The sequence below is a fragment of the Pochonia chlamydosporia genome, chromosome 4 (genome assembly GCF_001653235.2).
Source record: "Pochonia chlamydosporia 170 chromosome 4, whole genome shotgun sequence".
In the NCBI taxonomy this organism is placed as follows: domain Eukaryota; kingdom Fungi; phylum Ascomycota; class Sordariomycetes; order Hypocreales; family Clavicipitaceae; genus Pochonia; species Pochonia chlamydosporia.
The window spans coordinates 5,164,928-5,185,660 of record NC_035793.1 but is presented as its reverse complement, the minus strand read 5'-3'; the positions used below and the strand labels follow the sequence as shown (position 1 = coordinate 5,185,660).

Sequence of the window (20,733 nt, the reverse complement as noted above, 5' to 3'; positions counted from 1 at the left end):
ATACATACAAATTTTGCTCCAACTTCAATTTCATACCCAAACACGCAATTTATTCATGACAAACTCTTCCCCATAATGAGACCCTCTCCGCATCTCCTTTCATTTCACACTCACTGACCCTCAACCTGCTTCAAGAGACCCTCAAGGTTGATGCTCTTGGGGCGCTCAATGGGCAGACCCAGAGCACGGTCCCAGATCAGTTGGGCAAGAGGACCCAGACCGCGGGACACACCGAAAGTAGCAGTGTAGTACAGAGTCTCGTGGAATCCGTAGTGGTGGAACAGAACACCTGAGCTGCTGTCGACGTTGGGGTAAGGGTTCTTGGTCTTGCCGTGCTTCTTGAGCACCTCGGGGGCGATGCGGCTGTTCTTCTCAACCAGCTGGAAAACGGGGTCCTTGGCGATCTCAGGGCGGGCGGCAGCGTAGTCCATCAGGGCCTCAAATCGGGGATCAGGCTTGCGGAGAACGGCATGGCCGTAGCCAGGGACGACACGACCGGAGTTGAGGGTCGACCACAGGTAGTCGTGAACATCTTGCTCGGTGTAACCAGCGGGGATGGCCTCCTTCATCTGGAGAATCCATCGGAGGACCTCCTGGGCGGCCAGACTGCAAAAAATGGTCAGTGTCACACATCAACCAAATATGGCCATTTCTGTTTAAAGGTACTCACCCGTGAAGAGGACCAGCCAGACCCTGGAGACCAGCTGAGTAAGAAAGGAAGGGGTCGCTGAGAGCGCTGCCAACAAGATGAGTGGCGTGGGCAGAGACGTTGCCACCCTCGTGGTCACCGTGAAGGGCCAGGTAGAGACGGAGGAGATCCTGGAAGTTCTCGTTCTCCTTGCCGCCCTTTCCGAGCATAGCAGCAAAGTTGTAAGACCAATCCTGCTCAAGGTCAACCTGAGCAGGGAGAGCACCACCACCACGGTAGGCGTTCTGGTAGATTTTGGCAGCAATAGTGGGCAGCTTGGCCAGGAGCGAAATGCAGTCGTCAAAAGTAGGCTCCCAGTAGTCAGCCTTGTTCAGGCCGCTCTCGTAAGCCTTGGCGAACTTGGACTCATAGTTGAGAGCAGACACAGCAATGGCAAACTGAGTCATGGGATGCAAGTCCTTGGGGAAATCGTCGAGCATCTTGTTGACGAATTGGGGGATCTGAGCCTTCTCAGCAAGCTCGCGAGAGAAGACGCGAACTTGGTTCGTAGAGGGGACCTGGCCGGTAAGGAGGAGCCAGAACATGGCCTCGGGAAGCATCTCAGTTCCAGTCTTGCCCTTGGGCAGGACCTTCTGGCAATCCTTGATGGTACGGCCGTGGAAACGAATACCCTCGTTGGCATCGAGGACGGAACCTTCCCAGACCATGGCCTTGAGACCACGCATTCCACCGAGGGTGTTCTCGACCTTGACCTCGCCAATGGTCTTGCTGCCGTGAGCCTTGACCTTCTTGAGAAGCTCACGCTTAGCGGGAATAACCTCCTTCAGGGTGGTCTTGAGGTCGGGTTCGGCAGTGGCATAGCCACGGGCGCCGATAAGAGCGGCTCGGGTCAGAGGCTGTTTCAACAGGAGCAAAGGTCAGTGTCTAGCATGCGATGGCACTGCGGTATTGAACAGCAGCAATTGGGGATTCTTCGACTGCTTCCTATTTCAATCGCCATACCTTGAGGGAGCCAAAGGCCCGAGTGGAATTTCTCAGGTTCATAGCCATGGCTGCGTTGCTCGGCTATATGATGTCGGAGCTGGTGGGATCTAGATCGTGGGGTAGATCTGTAGATAACAAGTCAATTGGTGTGTTCCCTGCAAGGTTGACAAGCAATGGATGGAGGACATACAACTCGGTGACAATGCTACGATATCTTGAGAGCCACCCAAAAGCTTCGATAGAGAAGGAAGAAGACGCAGGTCTGGCAGAAAAAAAAAAGTTGGTTGCCGTAGCTTGGTGGGAGGCTAAGACAAAAGTTATGCCGAGACACCTGCTGGTGGTGACCGCATCTGCTTGTCCCGTGGTTGTCAAAACAGCCGTGTCGCTCCTTCCCCGCCAACCACAAGCAAGACCACAAGGTGGGATGTCAAGACAGCCGAGGAAAGCCGCGGGAGCCCGGTCCAACGGTTCGTCCACAAGCTCTGATTGGCCAATCAGGGTTCCCTGCTTCAAACTTCGCCCTGTGATTTTTGCTGAGTTTGGGGGGGAAGGAGCCACTCAACATGCTGCTCTCCGCAATTTGCCAGCCATCAAATTGATGTCTTGCCAATTCGCCGCCGGAATGACTGGGTTTGGGTTGCTCTTTCCTGGGTTTGAGCCGGCAAGCCGGGGCGACCCCATCCACAACCCACAAGCTCCGACCGTCCAGCACATTCAGTGCTGAGGTTCTTGAGCTTGTGGACTGCACGGTGCCACTGGCTAGCTACCCAGTACCTAGGTATTGCTCAGCAGTGCCACCCGCCGCACACTCAACCACAGGCCTTGAGCCGTCTCATGCGTGATAGCCGGCCGGACTGAGCTCGGCTTTGCGTGCACCACCATTCGGTTTCGCCCGAATTCCGAGCTGTTCCTTCCAACTTTTATTACAAACCTTGGAACCTATCACCAAAAGCTTATTCTCTAGTGCATTTGAGCGCCAGTGGAAGGAATAGTCTTTTGACTTTCATCCCGGACGATTTAAAGGTAGCTGACACCCAAGCTCATCCTCAGACATCTCTGTCGCCAAGATTGTCACGATGATGATGCGAAACGTCGCATCCAAAGCCTCCCGGCGAGTCTTGCCCACGATCAGCTCTCGGACAACATTGTATCGCTCGACAGCCATTCGGGCCATTTCTACAACCGCGATAATGTCTGGCCCTGCTGGCAATCCTTACTCGCACGCTATTCCCGCTGCCGACTCATTCCAGCTTCTGCCCGAGTCGCAGAAGACTGGCGAAGCTGAGGATGCCTTGTACGAAGCACAGATCAAGGAAGTCGAGGCTTGGTGGTCTTCTCCTCGATATGCCGGCATCAAGCGACCTTATAGTGCTGCCGATGTTGTCACCAAGCGAGGCACGCAGAAGGTCTCATACCCTAGCTCCGTCATGGCTGCTAAGCTCTTCAATCTGATCCAGGAGCGTCAGGCAAAGGGCGAACCTATTCACACAAGTAAGTCCTGACAAAGCGCATCAATTGGGTATAGAGAAGGACTCTACTAACGTCTGCGTAGTGGGTGCCATTGATCCTATCCAGATGACGCAGCAAGCTCCTCACCAGGAAGTCCTCTACATCTCCGGCTGGGCTTGCTCCTCGCTGCTTACCACCACCAACGAAGTTTCCCCCGATTTTGGCGATTACCCGTATAACACGGTCCCGAACCAGGTTCAGCGTCTGGCCAAGGCGCAGAACATGCACGATCGTAAGCAGTGGGATGCTCGTCGCAAGATGACTGCTGAAGAGCGAACCAAGACTCCATATGTTGATTACCTCCGTCCCATTATTGCCGATGGTGACACCGGTCATGGAGGTCTTTCTGCCGTTTTGAAGCTTGCGAAGCTTTTTGCTGAGAATGGTGCCGCCGCAGTGCATTTCGAGGATCAGCTCCACGGTGGCAAGAAGTGCGGCCACCTTGCTGGCAAAGTCATCGTGCCCATTGGTGAGCACATCAACCGACTGAACGCTGCCCGATTCCAGTGGGATGTCATGGGCTGCGAAAACTTGGTAATTGCCCGAACGGACTCTGAATCTGGCAAACTTCTGTCGTCCGCCATTGATGTTCGCGACCACGAGTTTATCCTCGGTGTTGCTGACCCATCGATTGAGCCTCTCGCTGAGACTATCCAGGCTATGGAGGCCAAGGGAGCTTCTGGTGCTCAGATCGACACATTCGAGGCCAAGTGGGTTAAAGACACCAAACTGGTCACCTTTGACGAGGCGGCCGTCGCTCACATGCAAAAGGAGGGTGTTAGCCAGGAAAAGATTGACGAATACTTGACTGCCACTGCCAAGGACCGCGACATGGGCATCACACGACGTCGTGCCCTGGCCGCGCACTACTCCAAGACGCCGGTTTACTTCAACTGGGACGTTCCCAGAACCCGCGAGGGCTACTACCACTTCCGCGCCGGTATGGAGGCTGCTACGAAGCGTGCATTGGCTTTCGCACCATACTCCGACCTCCTGTGGGTTGAGACTGGCGACCCCAACGTCGAGGTTGCTGCCAAGCTCGGCCGTACTGTGAGAGAAGAGTATCCCAACAAGGGTCTGGTGTATAACTTGTCACCATCGTTCAACTGGATGGCCCATGGCTTCACGCCCGAGACGCTCAAGTCCTTCATCTGGGATATTGCCAAGGAAGGGTTTGTCTTGCAGCTCATCTCGCTGGCTGGTCTTCACTCAACGGCGACAATCTCGTGCGAGTTGGCACGCAACTTCAAGACTGACGGCATGAAGGCATATGTTGACCTGGTTCAGCGACGGGAGAAGGATCTTGGATGCGATGTGTTGACGCACCAGAAGTGGAGCGGCGCCAACTACATGGATGGGGTGCTGGGAGCTATTCAGAGCGGTAGCTCTAGCAGCAGGAGCATGGGCGACGGTAACACTGAGGGTCAGTTTCACTAGAGAGGGCTGGCATGTCAAGGAAAACGGAGAGTTGGTTAAAGACAAGCATTCACCGGAGTTTGGTGTGTTTTGAGTTTGGGCTGGATATACTCTTATAGTTTGCAGTAGAATACGTTGAAGCAAAGTGATTATTACGTGTCTGTTGCTCGTCTGTGCACCGGAATCACGAGTGAAATTGCAATCATTATTAAGTGTATATTTTGATCATAAATCTATCGTAACACGCCAACTTTTCAATTCACCCAGGCCAACTTGAACCTCTATTCCAGCGAGCTCTTGGAAGCGTTGTTCTGAGGAGCAGGGGCAGGGGGACCCTCGGGGGTAACATACGCCTTCGTCATGCCGCCATCAACAACAAAGTCATGGCCGTTCATGAAGCTGGCCTCATCACTGGCCAAGAAGACTACAGCATGAGCCTGCTCAATAGCCTCGCCGAAACGCCCAGTGGGGAAATGGACCTCGCGTCTGTGTCGCTTGGCCTGGTCGTCGCCCAACCAGTCCTGCAGCAGAGGGGTGTTCAGCGGCGCAGGGCACAAGCTGTTGAATCTGTAGCCCTCACGGGCATGAACCATGGCTAATTCGCGGGTCAGCGCAAGAACAGCTCCCTTGGAAGCCGTATAAGCGAGCTGGGGTGTGGCGGCGCCGACGAGAGCAACAACAGAGGCAGTGTTGATGATGCTGCCCTTGGTCTTCTTGTTGCGGCGGAGAGCGAGAACGGCGTGCTTGCAGCCGAACCAGACGCCCTTGACGTTGATGTTTTGGGTGAGGTCCCAGATCTCTTCGGGGGTGTTGACAGCGTCGTCGTCCTTGGCGTGCATGATGCCGGCGTTGTTGAAGATGACGTCGAGGCCGCCCCAGGGGTCAACGGATTCGATGAGGGCCTGGACATCGGCTTCCTTGGAGACGTCGCATTTCTACATGGTTCAAATGTTGGTGAGTGACTTTGATAAAGTATGATTGGGGGCTACGGACCTTGGTTTCGATCTTGCCGGCGGAAGGGACCAGCTGCTTCACCTTGGCGAGGGCCTTTTCGAGAGCGGGCTCGGAAATATCAGCCATGAGGACATTTGCACCTTCTTTGGCGAAGAGGATGGAGGTTTCAAGACCGATGCCACTGTATGGGTACAGGTGTTAGCGAGGTGATTGTGAGCTACGCTTTGTGAATAGGTAGAAGATGATTGGAGTTTTGCAAGCTCGTAGCTGTAAAGGAACGTACCCAGCAGCGCCGGTGATGACGGCGTTTTTACCAGCAAGACGACCCATTATGATGGAATGTGAATTGACTTTGGGGATGAGGATGGGAGAAGGAACTGCGTGTGAGATTGAATTGTCTCAAGGATGGAGGATGGGAGGACCAGAAATAAAGTAGTCGAGATAATGGAGACTCAGGAGGGGTCTTTACGTTGAAAGGTCTGGTGGTGGATGATGGATGGTGGGGTCAAGCTGTGCGACAGTGTGAGTTGAAGCTTGGGCGTGGTCACGATGGTGGGATGGCGGGGTGATAAGATAGCAGAACAAAGAGATGTGGAAATCTATGGAAAGATGCATGGATATCTATTGGCACATATTTGACTTGGTGCAGCTTGATTGACACATCATGATATGAAGCGCGCGGCTCCAATGGTAATTGTGTATTTGAGACACGCGGCACGCCGAGATGTAGGAAGAATTGGGCCGCGATGGGATCAAATGGCACTTGGTCAATTATGGGAATCTTTGAACATTGAATGCAAAGCAGAGAGTGCATGCGAGACACAGTTGAGGTGAGCGACCGCGTTCCGACAGCGGCCATGGAGCTCAACTTGATCATCACAGGTGTTGATGAGCGGTGCCCGGTAATTCATGGAACAAATTACTTCATGGATGGGGATGGATGGACCCTGGACCCAAGTGGGATATTGACAGCATTAGTCTTCTTAGTACAGTCTGCATATGGTCAATTGCATGTCACTCCATGCATGTGTCTGCTCTGCTCTGTGCGGAATGTGGCTTTCTCGGTGCGCGCACCGAACCGCGCTCGCTCTTCTCTTCATCCCACTCCATGTCGCCAGACTACCAAGGTACTGTACCACTCCGCGGTCTTGAATCTACATCTCTAACCGCGAAGAGCTGTCTTCACAGTATCCAACTTGTTCCATGTCTCTGTAACAGCGCTTATATCCCGCGGATCTGTATTCTGTTCTAGAAGCTTGCAAGGACCGCGGATTTGTCTCTTCAACGGCATGGCGCAAAAGACCAGGTACCTGGACAGACATGCGCGGCCCGCAGCATCATCCGCTATCGCCATGCAGCCGCTGAAGATGAGAGGTTGAAAGTTGACGGGAGGATTTAACAGGTACCTTTGTATGCGATTATCATACTCAACTGTTTATACCTTGTACGTGACGAGTGCGATATGTTAGCCGCGCTGTATGCTGTTGTGCAGGCAGAGGTACCAAAGTACCAAAGTACTTGGCTCTTGAATGCTCGCTTACAAGCTCATGTAGCACAAGAACATTGAAAGTGTTGGCAGTCAGGCAGCGCTTGTCATGTCTGGTACTGCATCTCTCACCCTCAAATCTTCATCATCAAATAGATTGGACCAAACGCGCTCCGTCGCTCGGGTGCAATCGACAGCATGTACACACTCTTCAAGGCAACCAACATCGATCAATCTCAAAACCCCACGATCCAGAATCTGGCGCGCTAAACTCTGGCCGCCTTGGCCATTCCAAGTAATGGTCCAATGGAACCCCTGCTGCCTCGCGCCACGTTGGATGGAACAGAGTGATGACGATACATCTTCAAGTCAGTGTCAGGTCCATCTCTCTTCTTCAGCTTGCTGGCCCATTCATTTGCCCATTGACCACTGGCTGGCCATTCAACTTGGAGCATAAGTTGGCTAGCTGCAATCTCTGTCTGGCATATCGCGGCTGATGGCCGACGCCTCACTTGCCCACGCATCCATCCTTTATCTACCAAGTGGTCGCATGTCCATCCCACCTCATCTTACCCCGTCTTCTCCATAGTTTGCTTGACGGCTCTGCTTCTTTTGGATCCGATTCAGGCCTCGTACTTGCGTATCTTGCGTAGCTACCGTTGCGTCGCTTGATCTTGCCCGCGACATCCCGCGCGGCTGGCTCATGGTTCGCGCGCAAGTCAAGTCAAGTCAAGCTCGAATCCCCACATCGAAGCACACTGAAGCTACACTTGCGATATAGCTCGTCTTATTAAAACGGCAGAAGCTCAACTCTACTCGACTGAGTCTCCCACTTCACAAGACCTGCCAAAATTCCTCAGTACTGCTCACCACTTGACGCCCTCCATCAGTTTCAATTCCCACTTCATGCGTTTCACTCTCACACGTCAAGAACTTGAACCTGTCAAACCGACTTCTCACCAAGTTCTCTCATCACAAGCCGCCGCCACCATGGCGACCCAAATCACAGCCGAATCGCTCCCAAAGCTGCTTGCCGACGACACATGCGTCAAACTCGCTGGTATTGACGTCGATGGCATGCTCCGCGGCAAGCTCGTCTCCAAGAAGAAGTTCCTGTCTATTGCTGAAGCTGGTTTCGGCTTCTGCTCCGTCATCTTTGGCTGGGACATGCACGACCAGACCTACCTCAAGGAACTCAAGGTGTCCAATGCCGAGAATGGATATCGCGACATGTTGGCCATTCCCGACCTCTCTACCTTTCGAAGAATCCCATGGGAGAACAACGTACCCTTTTTCCTGGTCAACTTCTTCGACCCCGAGAACAAGACGCCCATTGCCGCTTGCTCAAGAGGCTTGTTGAAGATGCAGTTGGACAAGGTGCACGCCAAGGGGTACGGAGCAATGGCTGGAGGTTAGTATTTCGTCTTAATCACAAGGAGCGCTACCCTCAAACATGAACAACATCAGGAATAACGAATACTAACCCCAATCGCAGCTGAATACGAATTCTACACCTTCCGCAACCCAAACAACGATTCCGCCTCCCCCGCCGGCTTCCTCCAACAAAATCCCCCCCATCAGCTGCCTTCGCTAACAGAAGGCATGTTTGGGTACAGTCTCAACCGGCCCGTCCACAACAAAGACTGGTACTACGACGTGTACGACACATGCGCCAAGTTCTCGTGCGACATTGAGGGTTGGCACACCGAGTCCGGACCAGGCGTGTACGAGGCAGCCCTCGAATTCGGCGAGGTGGCTGCCATGGCTGACCGCGCCAGTCTGTTCAAGTACGTCGTCAAGAGCGTGGGCATAAACCACGGCATCACGCCCTGCTTCATGGCCAAGCCCAAGCAGGGCCTCCCTGGAAACAGTGGCCACATGCACATTTCCATTGTCGACAAGGACGGCAAGAATCTGCTAGCCAGAGACTCCCTAGACCCCAATGCGAAATGGAACGACATTGCCGCGCTGTCAGATTTAGGCCGTCATTTCCTCGCCGGTTTGCTAGAAGGCCTTCCGGACATCATGCCCATGCTCGCGCCCACAATCAATTCCTACAAGCGTCTCGTTGAGAACTTTTGGGCTCCAGTGACGGTATCATGGGGTCTAGAGCACCGCGCCGCTTCCATCCGTCTCATCTCCCCGCCGACATCCAAGCCCGGCGCAACCAGATTTGAAGTGCGCACCCCAGGAGCCGATTCGAATCCCCATTTTGTGCTTGCCGCCATTCTTGGCTGTGGCTGGCGCGGCGTAGAGAAGAAGTTGGAGATTCCGTGCCCGCCGCTGGCAATGGGCCAGGATACCGGTGGTGCTGCTGACCAGGGCGAGCGGTTGGCCAAGAGTCTCAAGGAGGCCACCGCGCGGTTCATGAGAAAGGATAGCATTGCCAGAGAGATTTTTGGCGATGATTTCGTCGACCATTTTGGTGGCACGAGAGAGAATGAGGTTCGCTTGTTCGATGAGGCTGTTACAGATTGGTACGTATATTTCTCCCCTGTCTGTCAACTTGGCGTTGAAGTGCACACGACTAACAAGCTACGTCCAGGGAAATGAAGCGTTACATAGAAACCGTCTAAGGGAATTGTGTCGAGCGATGGGCATCGCCTTGACTTGTCGGCCATCACGATACCCCGCACACGTTGGATTTAAATTAAACATATGTTGTATATTTATGTGTCTATTGGTCATGGGGGTTGCTCCCCCGACATACCTCAGCGTTAGTCTATGATGAATGATTTTACATACATTAAACGCGGTTACCTGTGGCAATGTGTACACCCGGTTCATCCATTTGGTAGCCGTATTCGCAGCCTCAACGGGCAAATTCAAAAGTGCATCACACTCGACTCAAGGGTAGGTGGCATTCGACAGTTGTATCCAACGACGTGCCCATAGCCCAAGTATCTTCATAGTCATGCTGCATGGTAGGTAGGATCGTTGCGTAAGCTTTTCTGCGGCAACCAACAGCCGGACGCAGGTTCTCCGGGTTCTCTAGTGACGTACGCCTGTGGTACTCAAGGCCATGGGGAGTGTCACGAAACACGCAAGTAGTTTTGCTGTCAACATCTTGACATTCACACGCATAGCTGATTCACTTCCCCAACATTGTTAAGGCAGGACTACACACCAGGACATAACTTCCGAGCTTGGCTGCCTCCAAACGGCGCAGCACATCTCCCCCCCCCCCCCGAATCCATGTGTTTAAGGTCGGGGGACGGATCACCCATGTGGTTACCTCTAAGAAAAGATTACGGAAGTGCCCGAGGGCCGATGGCCAGGCTGAAGAACCATTATTCCCCGTATGAGTGCTCAATTACAGTCTGGTCAAAGGTATTCAGATATGTCCAAGTATACACTAACACAGCTCAATATGCCTCAGCACACAAGGCGATATGCCATACGTTTCCTTGTTCAAATACTTCTGTCCCCCACTATACGTCGATTGAATCCCTGTTCAAGTACCTTTCTCTAGGCCAGGCGTCGATCCGTAAGCTGGGAGACTATTGGCGGATCCTGCCGAAATTGCAACAATGAGGACAAGAATTGCAGAGTCTATGCCAGACGTCACTGGATCATTTCCTCTTTTCTTTGGACGGTTGCGGGAACACCAGGTGAATAGGGGAGCTTACATTGAGAAGCTGTCAGTAGTCTGGGTAGATTTCTGCCTGTTCACACTCCAATGACGATGACTGAAGTCGTCCGGGTAAACAGGTCAGCAATGTTTACCTTGCTAAGCCCAGCAATATTGTTAGCAGGTCCACCGACGAGACAGCTTTGCAAACATCGCTGCCAAGCTACTCTAAAACTGCTCATGAGGGTACCACGTCTGGACCCTCCCCTCGTGGAGTTTCCTCGTGGAGTGCTAACCAAGAATGTACAGAGCCGAGACTACAGCTCAACTCACCAATCACTTTGTCTTTGTCGCGAGAATATTCACCGCAAAGAAACCGTAGTTCAACATGGCATAACGTGGACTCCCCGCGAAGTTCCAGGCCTCCCAGACCGACATCCGAAATCCCGCCTTTTGATCCCAGCTCAGCGACACGTTCCTCACCGAACTCGGTCCCTCGGCCAAGTCGAGGATTTACAGTCGTTTCAATTAATGGCATCGTTGGCCAAGCAGGCAATAGTCCATGCCAGCAGCATGAGGTGTTTGTTGTCACATCCGCCCGGGCAAGATGGCATCCAGGCAACGTTTCAAAACAATTCGCTATGACGAACAAGTTATGCTACCAATGCATAAAATCATTCGTCCCGAAGCCAATAGGGGCTGACCCTCGCGTGAATAAACGACCGAGCTAACAGTTCTCTCACCGTCGTGACACCTATTAAGTGCGGTGGAGTAGACTCCGATGCCAAACCCAAAGGTTAAACCGTCCAACACAACCGTTAGCTTGCCCGAGTAATACGTACAACAATGCAGCACAGCCCGTGACTCAAGCTGAGTTGTTCACAGGCTGTCAACTGGTTGATCTTTCCAATATTTCCGGCCGGTCGGTATGCCCGTCATCGTCCACCGCTCTGAGGCTGAAGCCGCGAACCCCAAAGAGGAAACAAGCTGCTGTCTTGGTGCCTGGGCGGCATCTCAAACGGACATTTTAACGGATGTCATGGACACAATCTGCTGGCGTAATTGGGCGCAAAGGTTGGTTGGGCTGCGGCGTGGCTGGTTGTCCCTCAGCCCTAAAAAGCAACACTGGTGACGGGAACAAGGGCAGTTTCGCCCAAAGGAGACGACAACTAACAATAGCTTAAGTTTAGTGGGGAGCTGAGATAGATTCTAGCCCTGACTTGCAGGCGCCTCATGAGCTGTTTTGTGTTGTTTGCCCCACGAGATGCACCATAACCACATGGAAGTTACAAGGAAGAAAGCTCGATTTGTTGCCCTTGCAAACACGTTCTGGGCTGCGGGAGCGTTTTCGTGGTTCAACACGTAATACGATCGGTAAACTGTTGGCTAAATTCATCGTGACGGGGAACTGCCTCCGATAATCGAGCTAAACTCCGCCCCATTCAATATATTGAGTTGTCGTGGCGTGGTGAGGACTTTCACGATCCAACGAAACTTGAGGATTCAACCGTCAGCGCCAGCCTCATGAACCAAGAATTCACAATCAGTGGATTCACAACAATGGACTCCACGGGAAGGTATCAACTTGGAGGGCTCTGCAGCATCAAACTCAGATACATAAAGTTGCCTGTCCTTCCCAATGATGCCATGTTTTACCTTGGATAACCACTCCTCAAAATACTCTACAATACAACATATCTCTTCATCAACCTCACAAAATGCAGGCCAAGCTCCTCGCCCTCCTCGTAGCCCAGGCCGCCGCCGTGGCAATTCCCTCAGAAGATACCGACTCTTACACCGACCTTGAAAAGGGCATTGAATGGCCAACCGACGTCGAAGCCCGCAACGTCAACAATCTCTTTGGAAGAACCAACGGTTGCAACGCCGACAACTGTCTCCGCAACTTGCGTGACAAGCGATACAGCTCGAGTGCCAGCGAGTTTTGCTCAACTTGGATTCAGTCTACCGTTACCAACACTCAGTATGCTATTCAGACCGACCATCAGACTGTGACCCAGACCCCTGACCCCGTCATTATCACCGATGTCGTTGTTCAGTATGTACTCCCTTACTCTTCTCCTTTTGTCTGTATAGAGAGCCATTCTAACTCGCCCTAGGGACAAGACTGTACCCACGGCCACTCAAACCGTCACACAATACTACACCAAGGCCGATCCTCGATACAAGCGTGAGGAGGACCATGCTGCCTATCCTCCTTGGCTGTCCGCCTCTTATCCCGCCTCCCGCGTGAGCAGTGCTTGCTCCTGCTTCATCGCCACCCCCTCGCCTGCTATTCAGCAAACCGTCACCCTCACCACTGCCACTGAGGTCGTCGTCGACACCGTAAGTACCAAACAAGACTATCAATGACATCACGAACGTTCTCACTAACGCATGATAGCAAACCCTGGCTCCTGTCACCAACACAGTCACCCAGACCTCCACCCATACTGTTAACAACGTCGCCACTCAGACCGTCAGTATCGGCCTCACCTGTGGTCTCAGGGGCTGCGCCAAGGGCCAAAAGATCATTTCTCAGTTCTTCACCAGCAGCGTTGCTAGCTGCAAGAACGCATGCATGGCCAACAGGAACTGCGACTCGTTCGACTACAACAGCCTCATCTCTTATTGTATGCTGGCTAATGTTGATGCTAAGAGCTTGTGGAACAGCAACAACTGCTTGTTCAACAAGATTTATGACCGCTACTGCCAGGTCTAAGCTGCTATGAACCGGGGTAAAGTTAGAGGTGTGCGGGAAGAGAGTTCGTAGTGCATTATAGATGAGAGTTTATGATAGCGTAATGAAGATTATGGATGTATATGCCAGCTAGATGTTTGGTGACAGGCTTCAATTAAGTTGTAAGCCATGGAATCATCTCCGGGTAAGTAACCTATGATGTTCTTTGTTCATCATGTGTTTCTCAAGACCTATAAATGCACTGCCACTCACCAACTCTGTGAGGGCATCACTCTGCTTTTAAAAATTTGAAGCCCAACCACAGAAACCGAAAGCCATAACCCAAAGTGTAAAGTGGCTAACCTAGATTTGCCCATGTATCAAACAACCTAGTCATCTCAAAGCACATGTTACGAGAAATGATAGTAAGTCTTGTGAGTTGAGCGCATGGATGTATAAAATAGTGTTCATTACACAACATATCACGTAGACAATATTCTCAGACTACCATTAGACCAAAAACTCATCCCTCATACACCCCATATACCCCCTACCCTGCAAATCCGCCAATATCAAGCCTTCCATCCGTCTACTCCTCTCACCAGCCCACCACGACTCCTCCGTAGGCAAGAGCACACGCACCGCCCTATAAAAATGAAGCAGCAAAATAAGCGCCCGGGCGTCTCCCTGCGCAATCATCTGCAGCATTGGGACGCAGCAAAATACAGGAAATGTGAATAGTAATCTTTGTAGGTCTGCTTTTCTCGGCATGGCAGTCGCGTGCGTTGTCTCTGCAGAGACACTTGGCGTGGCTAGACAACATAGAATGGGCGACAATCGGCGTATGACACATTCGAATGCTTTTCTTTGCGGCATTCTTAATCGTGTTTCTAGCCATGATTCTGGTTGGCTGTCGGTGGTGGGCGGCTCGTAGTTTTGCTGTAGCTTGAGAAGACTGTCTCGTATGTCTTCGAGGCTTTTATCCCGGTAGACGGATTGTACGTCTTCAGTGTCGGATGAGTGTGCTGAAAAGGCACATGGTTGGTGGGCTTGGTTGTCCAACTCAAGTCCGCTTAGGATGGTCCATGTTTGTCGAAATGTCTGGTATATACCGGGGGTGTCTCGCTCGGGATGCGAGGAATGAAAACGAGCGTCGTCAAACATTTTCATGAACGGCTCGACGAAACGCGTTGGGTCCTCTCCTCGTCTGGTGAGGACTTCCTCAATGTTGAGCCTCGGGTGCTGCCGCCCGATTGCCAAAAATACGCTGTCTTCTTCGAGAAATACCGGGAGGCCTTGTAGATAGACCTGGAGAACACCCGGGCTGAGGAGGAATAACTGGTCCTGTGAAAGATCGAGACTACCGTGATTGTCACTTCCAGCCGGTTGCCCAATGTGTTGTTCGGTGAGGAACTCAAGGTGACACCAGGAGATGTAGTTTATGAGCACAGTGGCACCTGCAAGGGCATCACATATGTCTTTTGTAAAGGGACGAGAGAGGTTCAGACGAAGAAGACGGAGAGACTTTGTTAAAAGTTGGTTCCTCGCGCGATAATACCTGTCATTATTTGGTGTTATTGCCGCGAGATGCGATGCTGCAACGCATAGAATAGTCGACATGATGAACTCTTCCTGTTGTCGTGTTAGTGACTCAACCTTGATGCAACTTTGGGCAACAAGCCGTATGAAGTCAGGAGCTCAAACATACATCAAAAGCTTGTCGCAACACTATAGGCCACACCTCGGGAAACGACAGTGTCGGTACGGTGAAATGCTCAAAGTGATGCAACAACTGCAAGTGCATCAAGTTTATTGGTGAGTAGGCATCATCGGGTCCATTGGCGAGATGGACCTTAGGCGTAGATAGACTTCGCGAAATGGCCTTTTCATTGGTAGACTGGATGCATTCTTCTTTACGTTTGATACAATTCGAACAAGGTATACTCTCGTCGCACTATGTGGATGAACCAGTCAGACGTGATGAATGTGCCGTCAAAACACCACCTACCTTGACTCGTCGGCGCTTGCATGCTTGGCAACCAAGGCGACTTTTCCGATGAACTCTCTTCTTTCGCGGTTCATCTTGAGTTTGTGGCTGCAGGGCCTTGCCCATGTCTTCCGGCTGGAAGATGAAGAAGTCTGGGCTATCATCTGTCTTGGTCTTGGTGTCCATTGTGAGATGGAGTGGGAAACAAAGCTGGCATGCAGGGTGAGGGAAGGTTAGTCTCGCATCGCTATGGGAATGCGAGTCTTTTGAGATTGCAACTTGGACGACGGATGGCGTGAGTTCAACCACCTTGAGACTGTTGAATAAATGGTGAGTTTCAACGGCGGCCTGCGTAAACATAGATGCTAACATTGCGCCACCAAACTGATTTGGTTAGACGTCAAATGTCAGATGGATTCTTCGTTCCCCAGATTCGGAAAACGAGATCCACTGTTGTTCCAGGGATCCTTGAGTCGCATCATCAAGCTTGATAGGTCACTCACTAGCGTTTCTGCCTTTCTCGTTCATCTCGTTTCCTGTTTTGTATTGCCCGAAGGTGGTTGTATTTGGTGATGTCTGTAGAGTTTTCCTGGAAACAACTAATGCGTTGAATACTTTAGGGGTGAATCTGAGATGATGCAGCCGTCTTACGCGTACTAAACCATCCAACTCATTTCCCAATTGGGAACGAGATCTCAGTTAGGTTGAAGCCTCATGGAGTTTACCTCACCAAACACGAAGTAACCCATGAGTACCATATCAAGTCACGGACACAAATCATTCGTTTCTACAAGCGAGGCCCTGCGCAATTAGATGAAAAATTAAATCACCAATGCCTAAGGCTTGAGAAGTGACGCGGCCATAACAATGTGTTAAATAAGTGTCCATCCCACATGCAAGCCACACTAAGAGTAATGTTATAAAGCAGACTGACTGCTTGCATCCTCTTTGCTTCACTCTTTTGCCACCCATTTTAGACGTCATATAGATGGTTTAGAAACTACAACCCAAAAATGACAAGCGACGACGAAAAGCTCTCGGATGCCGACCCACATAGCCTAGGTCTAACTGAGGAGCAGCTCGCACTCTTGGATGACCAAGTAGACACGGCGAAAAGCAATGCAGGATACTTTGCAATATACCGATATGCAAATCGAGCAGATGTAGCTGGTCTTGTCATCAGCGCTGCTATAGCTGCAGCAGCTGGTGCTGCGATGCCACTCATGACGGTTTGTACATCCATAATGTTCTTGTCGCAAATTCTAATCCAGGCAGGTTGTCTTGGGCTCTCTTGTGGGCAAGTTCTCAGATCTATCAGATAAATCTAGCTTAGATTCGTTCGTAGACGAAATTAACCAGCTAATTCGCTACTTTATCTACATCGGTATGTTCCCGATCGCTTCACCTCTGCAGCTAGTCTGATTGATAAACTCGCAGGTGTCGGGATATTGGTATCAAACAGCCTATTCGTAACAGGCTTCACATCCATAGGCGGCCGCATAACCAAGCGGCTTCGATCGTCATACCTGGAGGCCTTGCTCCGTCAAAACATGGCCTTTCTGGACTCCCTCGGCGCAGGTGAGGTTGCCGCACGCATCACTGCAGACATGAACCTCGTTCAAGACGGAATATCCCAAAAGGTCGGTCTCGCCATCGGGGGACTCGGGTCCTTCATTTCGGCTCTGGTAATTGCGTTTGTCAAATCTTGGCGTCTCGCCCTCGTCATGCTGTGTCTTCCGGTCTCAATTACAATCTGGATGGTCATAACCGGAACGTCGATGAAGAAGGAAATGGTCAAATCTTCAAGTTTGCACGCATCTACTGCCTCATTTGCCGAAGAAGCTATATCTGCGATAAATAATGTAGCTGCGTATGGCCTACAAAGGAGGTTTTCTAAGAAATACGAAACATCCCTGATGCCCGCTACTACTTCTGACTTCAAGGCGAAGAGCTTCATGGGTCTCTTGCTTGGCGGTATGATGTCTCTTGTGCTGAGTGCATTTGCGCTTGCTTGCTGGGCTGGATCGAGATTCATGGCCGCCGGAGATATTACAACATCTGAGATTGTCACCGTTCTGTTTGCATCGGTGATTGCGGGTGTGGCATTTGGTCAGATAACGCCTCATCTGGAGAGTTTTGGATCTGCCGGCACAGCCGCCAACAGAATTATCTCGACTATTGAACGCAAGCCTAAAGTGCTTCATGTTGTGAAGGAGACTAGTCACAGCAGGTTGGACAAGTCGAGGCAAATATCTGGACAAATTGGGTTTAGAAATGTGCAATTGGTATATCCTGCCAGGAGGAACCAAGTCATTTTGGACGACTTTACTCTAGACATTCCCGCAGGGCAGACAACAGCAATAGTTGGACCTTCAGGATCCGGAAAGTCAAGTTTATTCTACCTTTTAGAGAGGTTCTACCTACCTCTTCAGGGATCCATCTCCATCGACGGACAAGATATCAGCGAAATAGATCTAAAATGGCTCCGAGCCAAGATGAGAGTCGTGACCCAAGATCCCTTTCTATTCAAGGCGACAATCTTTGAGAATATCGCCTTTGGTTTGGTGGGAACTGACCACGATACCGTAAGTCATCAAACACCAAATCAACATGTCTAATCTTTAACCATATACCAGGACGACCCCAAGATTAAAACACAGCTCGTTGAAGATGCAGCCAGAGCCGCCAACGCCCACGACTTCATATCTTCCCTCCCCTCAGGCTACGAAACGAATGTCGGCGAAGCGGGAGGTCTCCTCAGCGGCGGGCAGAGACAACGAATCGCAATCGCAAGGGCAATCGTATCCAATCCCCAGATTCTTCTTCTCGACGAAGCCACGGCGGCATTGGACACAAAATCCGAGTCTCTTGTACAAAATAACTTGCGCCGTCGCAACGAGTCTGGCACATATACCACTGTCATTATTGCTCACAGATTATCGACTGTACGACACGCAGATAAGATTGTCGTCATGGAACACGGGCGTATCACTGAGCAGGGAAACCATGACGAGTTGATGGCCAAGAACGGTACTTACACGTCCTTGGTAAGTGCTCAACAGCTACAGGATGATGACGGGGAGAACAGCCGGGATGAAAGCAACACTGCTCTTCAAAGTATGGAAGTCACAAAGACTCGGAGTAAAACCAGGAACGAACTTGACACCCTGGAAAACGACATCTCCGCGACCCAAGACACACCATCAACTCTGTCTCTCATATCACTACTCCTCAAACTCAACAACCCAGAATGGCCCTTCCTGGCCCTCGGTCTCATCGGCTGCATCTTCTCAGGAATGGCATACCCCCTAACCGGCATCTTCTTCGGCAACATGATTCTCGCTCTCCGCGAACCCTCGTCAACCCTAGGCCACCACGGAGTAAACTTCTGGGCGGGCATGCAATGGTTCACCGCATGGATCGTACTCCTAGGCTACATCCTCCAAAGCGTTCCCTTTGCATACGCATCATCAAGACTGATATCACGAGCGCGCAGTGTGGCATTCACCGCCATCCTTCGCCAAGACGCCGCCTTCTTCATCAAGCCGGAAAATAGCTCCGGTGCCTTGACCGCGTTCCTGGCTCAACAGGCAAACCAACTAAACGGCCTGAGTGGCACTATTCTCGGCGCAGTCTGCAACAGCATCGTCGCCGTGGCAGGAGGCTTCATAGTTGCCATTTCTTTCGGTTGGAAACTCGGGCTCGTCGGTCTGGCCACAATGCCTCTCATCTTCATCACAGGCTACGCTCGATACAGAGTCCTAGCCGATCTAGAAAAGAAGAACCTGCAAGATACTCAAGCGGCGAGTCTAGTTTCCGAAGCCATTCGCGGTATTAGAACCATTGCCATGCTCGGTCTTGAAGACAAGGTTGCTCAGCGGTACCGTCAACAACTTACGCAGGAAGGACGCCTAACACTCGTCAAAAACGTCCTCCTTTCCATTCTCTTTGGGATAAGTCAATCCGTGATTGTATTCTGCATGGCCCTACTGTTCTGGTATGGAGGAACAAAGCTCCTCCCGACTGGGGAATACACTGTCCAGAATTTCTTAATATGCTTCGTTGCCACTCAGTACAGTGCCCAGTCAGCCGGCGGTATCTTCTCGCATGCACCAGATGTAGCCGGCGCGAAGAACGCTGCCATGCGTCTTAAAGCGCTGTGTGAAACAGTGCCGCAGATTGACATTGACGATGAAACTGGAGACTTGGCGCACAACATGAAAGGGGATATTGAACTGCGCAATGCCGAGTTTGCGTATCCTTCTACAGAGGGCAAAACGCCCTCCATTTTACAGGATATGACGTTGACGGCATCAACCGGCCGCTTTATTGCATTGGTCGGCGCCAGTGGTAGTGGCAAGAGCTCCGTGTTGAAGCTGATTGAGAGATTATTTGACCCCCAGTCAGGACATGTGCTCGCCGACGAGAAAGATGTACGAGAGTACTGTCTGCAGGATTACCGGAAACAACTCGCCATAGTGGAACAGGATGCCGTGTTATATAGCGGAACTATGCGAGACAACATTATCAGCATTGGCGACGAGACAGATGATGCTATCGAGCAAGCATGCCGGGACGCCAATATCTGGGAATTCATAGTAATATTCCACTCTTTTCATTCACTCAAACCAAGTCGAGCTGAGTTGACCGCTAACACCAACACTAAACAGGAATCCCTACCCTCTGGACTCAACACCGTCGTCGGTCCGCGAGGCGTGCAAGTCTCCGGCGGACAAAAGCAGCGTCTGGCCATAGCGAGAGCTGTTTTACGTAACCCGAAAGTTTTGTAAGTCTCAGACACGGCACACAGGTGCAAATATCTCCCGAAAGAAAGATGGAAGAGAACTAATACCAACCTTCTCCTCTACCAAAAGGCTTTTGGATGAAGCAACTTCTGCTCTAGACTCACATTCCGAAGCTGTCGTGCAGCAGGCACTGGCTACGGCTGCCGTTGGACGAACCACTATTGCAGTCGCTCACAGGCTCAGTTCTATTGCTCACGCCGACTGCATTTATGTCTTGGACAACGGGAGGGTGGTTGAACAAGGCACACATGCACGTCTCATGGCAAACCGCGGCCGATATTGGGAGTTCGTGGGGTTACAGAGCCTGGCCAGGTAAATCGAATCGTTCCAGTCGACCTTGTCCTTTCCGATTGGTTTCGATACAATTGGGTCTGATACAGTGAGTGGTCGAAAGTAGTTGAACAAGGTAAAGGTAACGAATATCGTGTTGTGTGCTAAGGAATATTGGGCTGTGTTAGTGTGTACTTGGATATATGCTTGAATATGGGCAAATACCTTTCACCTTTCACCACAGACTGTACATTAAAGTATATGTAGATTTGGACTTTTCCTCTCACCATTGTTAATACCAGGGCTCAATGCTCAATGCTGCTGGTTAGCTTCGGCATCACAAGACTCGCCAATGTTCACCGTCAATTGCGCCTGGGCAGAGCATTAAAAAGAGTTCAAAAAAAACAAAGAGCTCAAAAAGAGCA

General features: G+C 51.3%; 8 protein-coding genes across 8 annotated transcripts; 5 read left to right on the top strand and 3 right to left on the bottom strand.

The window, feature by feature from the left end:
• Window positions 1-110: 110 nt before the first annotated feature.
• VFPPC_09973 (2-methylcitrate synthase, mitochondrial precursor) lies at window positions 111-1,699 on the bottom strand (the record flags this gene model as incomplete). The annotated part of the gene is made up of 3 exons (XM_018288424.1): window positions 111-606; window positions 671-1,545; window positions 1,652-1,699. The coding sequence occupies 3 exons, from the start codon at window positions 1,697-1,699 to the stop codon at window positions 111-113; spliced, it is 1,419 nt and encodes a 472-aa protein (XP_018137834.1).
• A 1,124-nt stretch (window positions 1,700-2,823) lies between these two features.
• VFPPC_09975 (mitochondrial 2-methylisocitrate lyase) lies at window positions 2,824-4,579 on the top strand (the record flags this gene model as incomplete). The annotated part of the gene is made up of 2 exons (XM_018288425.1): window positions 2,824-3,124; window positions 3,186-4,579. The coding sequence occupies 2 exons, from the start codon at window positions 2,824-2,826 to the stop codon at window positions 4,577-4,579; spliced, it is 1,695 nt and encodes a 564-aa protein (XP_018137835.1).
• Window positions 4,580-4,839: 260 nt separating this feature from the next.
• Window positions 4,840-5,842, bottom strand: VFPPC_09976 (short-chain dehydrogenase/reductase family protein; the record flags this gene model as incomplete). Its single annotated transcript, XM_018288426.1, has 3 exons — window positions 4,840-5,493; window positions 5,552-5,693; window positions 5,796-5,842. The coding sequence occupies 3 exons, from the start codon at window positions 5,840-5,842 to the stop codon at window positions 4,840-4,842; spliced, it is 843 nt and encodes a 280-aa protein (XP_018137836.1).
• A 2,146-nt stretch (window positions 5,843-7,988) lies between these two features.
• Window positions 7,989-9,574, top strand: VFPPC_09978 (glutamine synthetase; the record flags this gene model as incomplete). The annotated part of the gene is made up of 3 exons (XM_018288428.1): window positions 7,989-8,409; window positions 8,494-9,475; window positions 9,544-9,574. 3 exons carry the CDS (start codon window positions 7,989-7,991, stop codon window positions 9,572-9,574), a joined length of 1,434 nt encoding a protein of 477 aa, XP_018137838.1.
• Window positions 9,575-10,552: 978 nt separating this feature from the next.
• On the top strand, window positions 10,553-11,300 carry VFPPC_09979 (hypothetical protein; the record flags this gene model as incomplete). The annotated part of the gene is made up of 2 exons (XM_018288429.2): window positions 10,553-10,635; window positions 10,694-11,300. 2 exons carry the CDS (start codon window positions 10,553-10,555, stop codon window positions 11,298-11,300), a joined length of 690 nt encoding a protein of 229 aa, XP_018137839.2.
• A 987-nt stretch (window positions 11,301-12,287) lies between these two features.
• On the top strand, window positions 12,288-13,288 carry VFPPC_09980 (PAN domain-containing protein; the record flags this gene model as incomplete). The annotated part of the gene is made up of 3 exons (XM_018288430.1): window positions 12,288-12,625; window positions 12,687-12,912; window positions 12,971-13,288. 3 exons carry the CDS (start codon window positions 12,288-12,290, stop codon window positions 13,286-13,288), a joined length of 882 nt encoding a protein of 293 aa, XP_018137840.1.
• Window positions 13,289-13,756: 468 nt separating this feature from the next.
• Window positions 13,757-15,419, bottom strand: VFPPC_09981 (C6 transcription factor; the record flags this gene model as incomplete). The annotated part of the gene is made up of 3 exons (XM_018288431.1): window positions 13,757-14,878; window positions 14,955-15,200; window positions 15,255-15,419. 3 exons carry the CDS (start codon window positions 15,417-15,419, stop codon window positions 13,757-13,759), a joined length of 1,533 nt encoding a protein of 510 aa, XP_018137841.1.
• Window positions 15,420-16,246: 827 nt separating this feature from the next.
• On the top strand, window positions 16,247-20,354 carry VFPPC_09982 (multidrug resistance protein 3; the record flags this gene model as incomplete). The annotated part of the gene is made up of 6 exons (XM_018288432.1): window positions 16,247-16,462; window positions 16,509-16,617; window positions 16,671-17,818; window positions 17,870-19,831; window positions 19,904-20,019; window positions 20,108-20,354. 6 exons carry the CDS (start codon window positions 16,247-16,249, stop codon window positions 20,352-20,354), a joined length of 3,798 nt encoding a protein of 1,265 aa, XP_018137842.1.
• Between the last annotated feature and the right edge of the window lie 379 nt (window positions 20,355-20,733).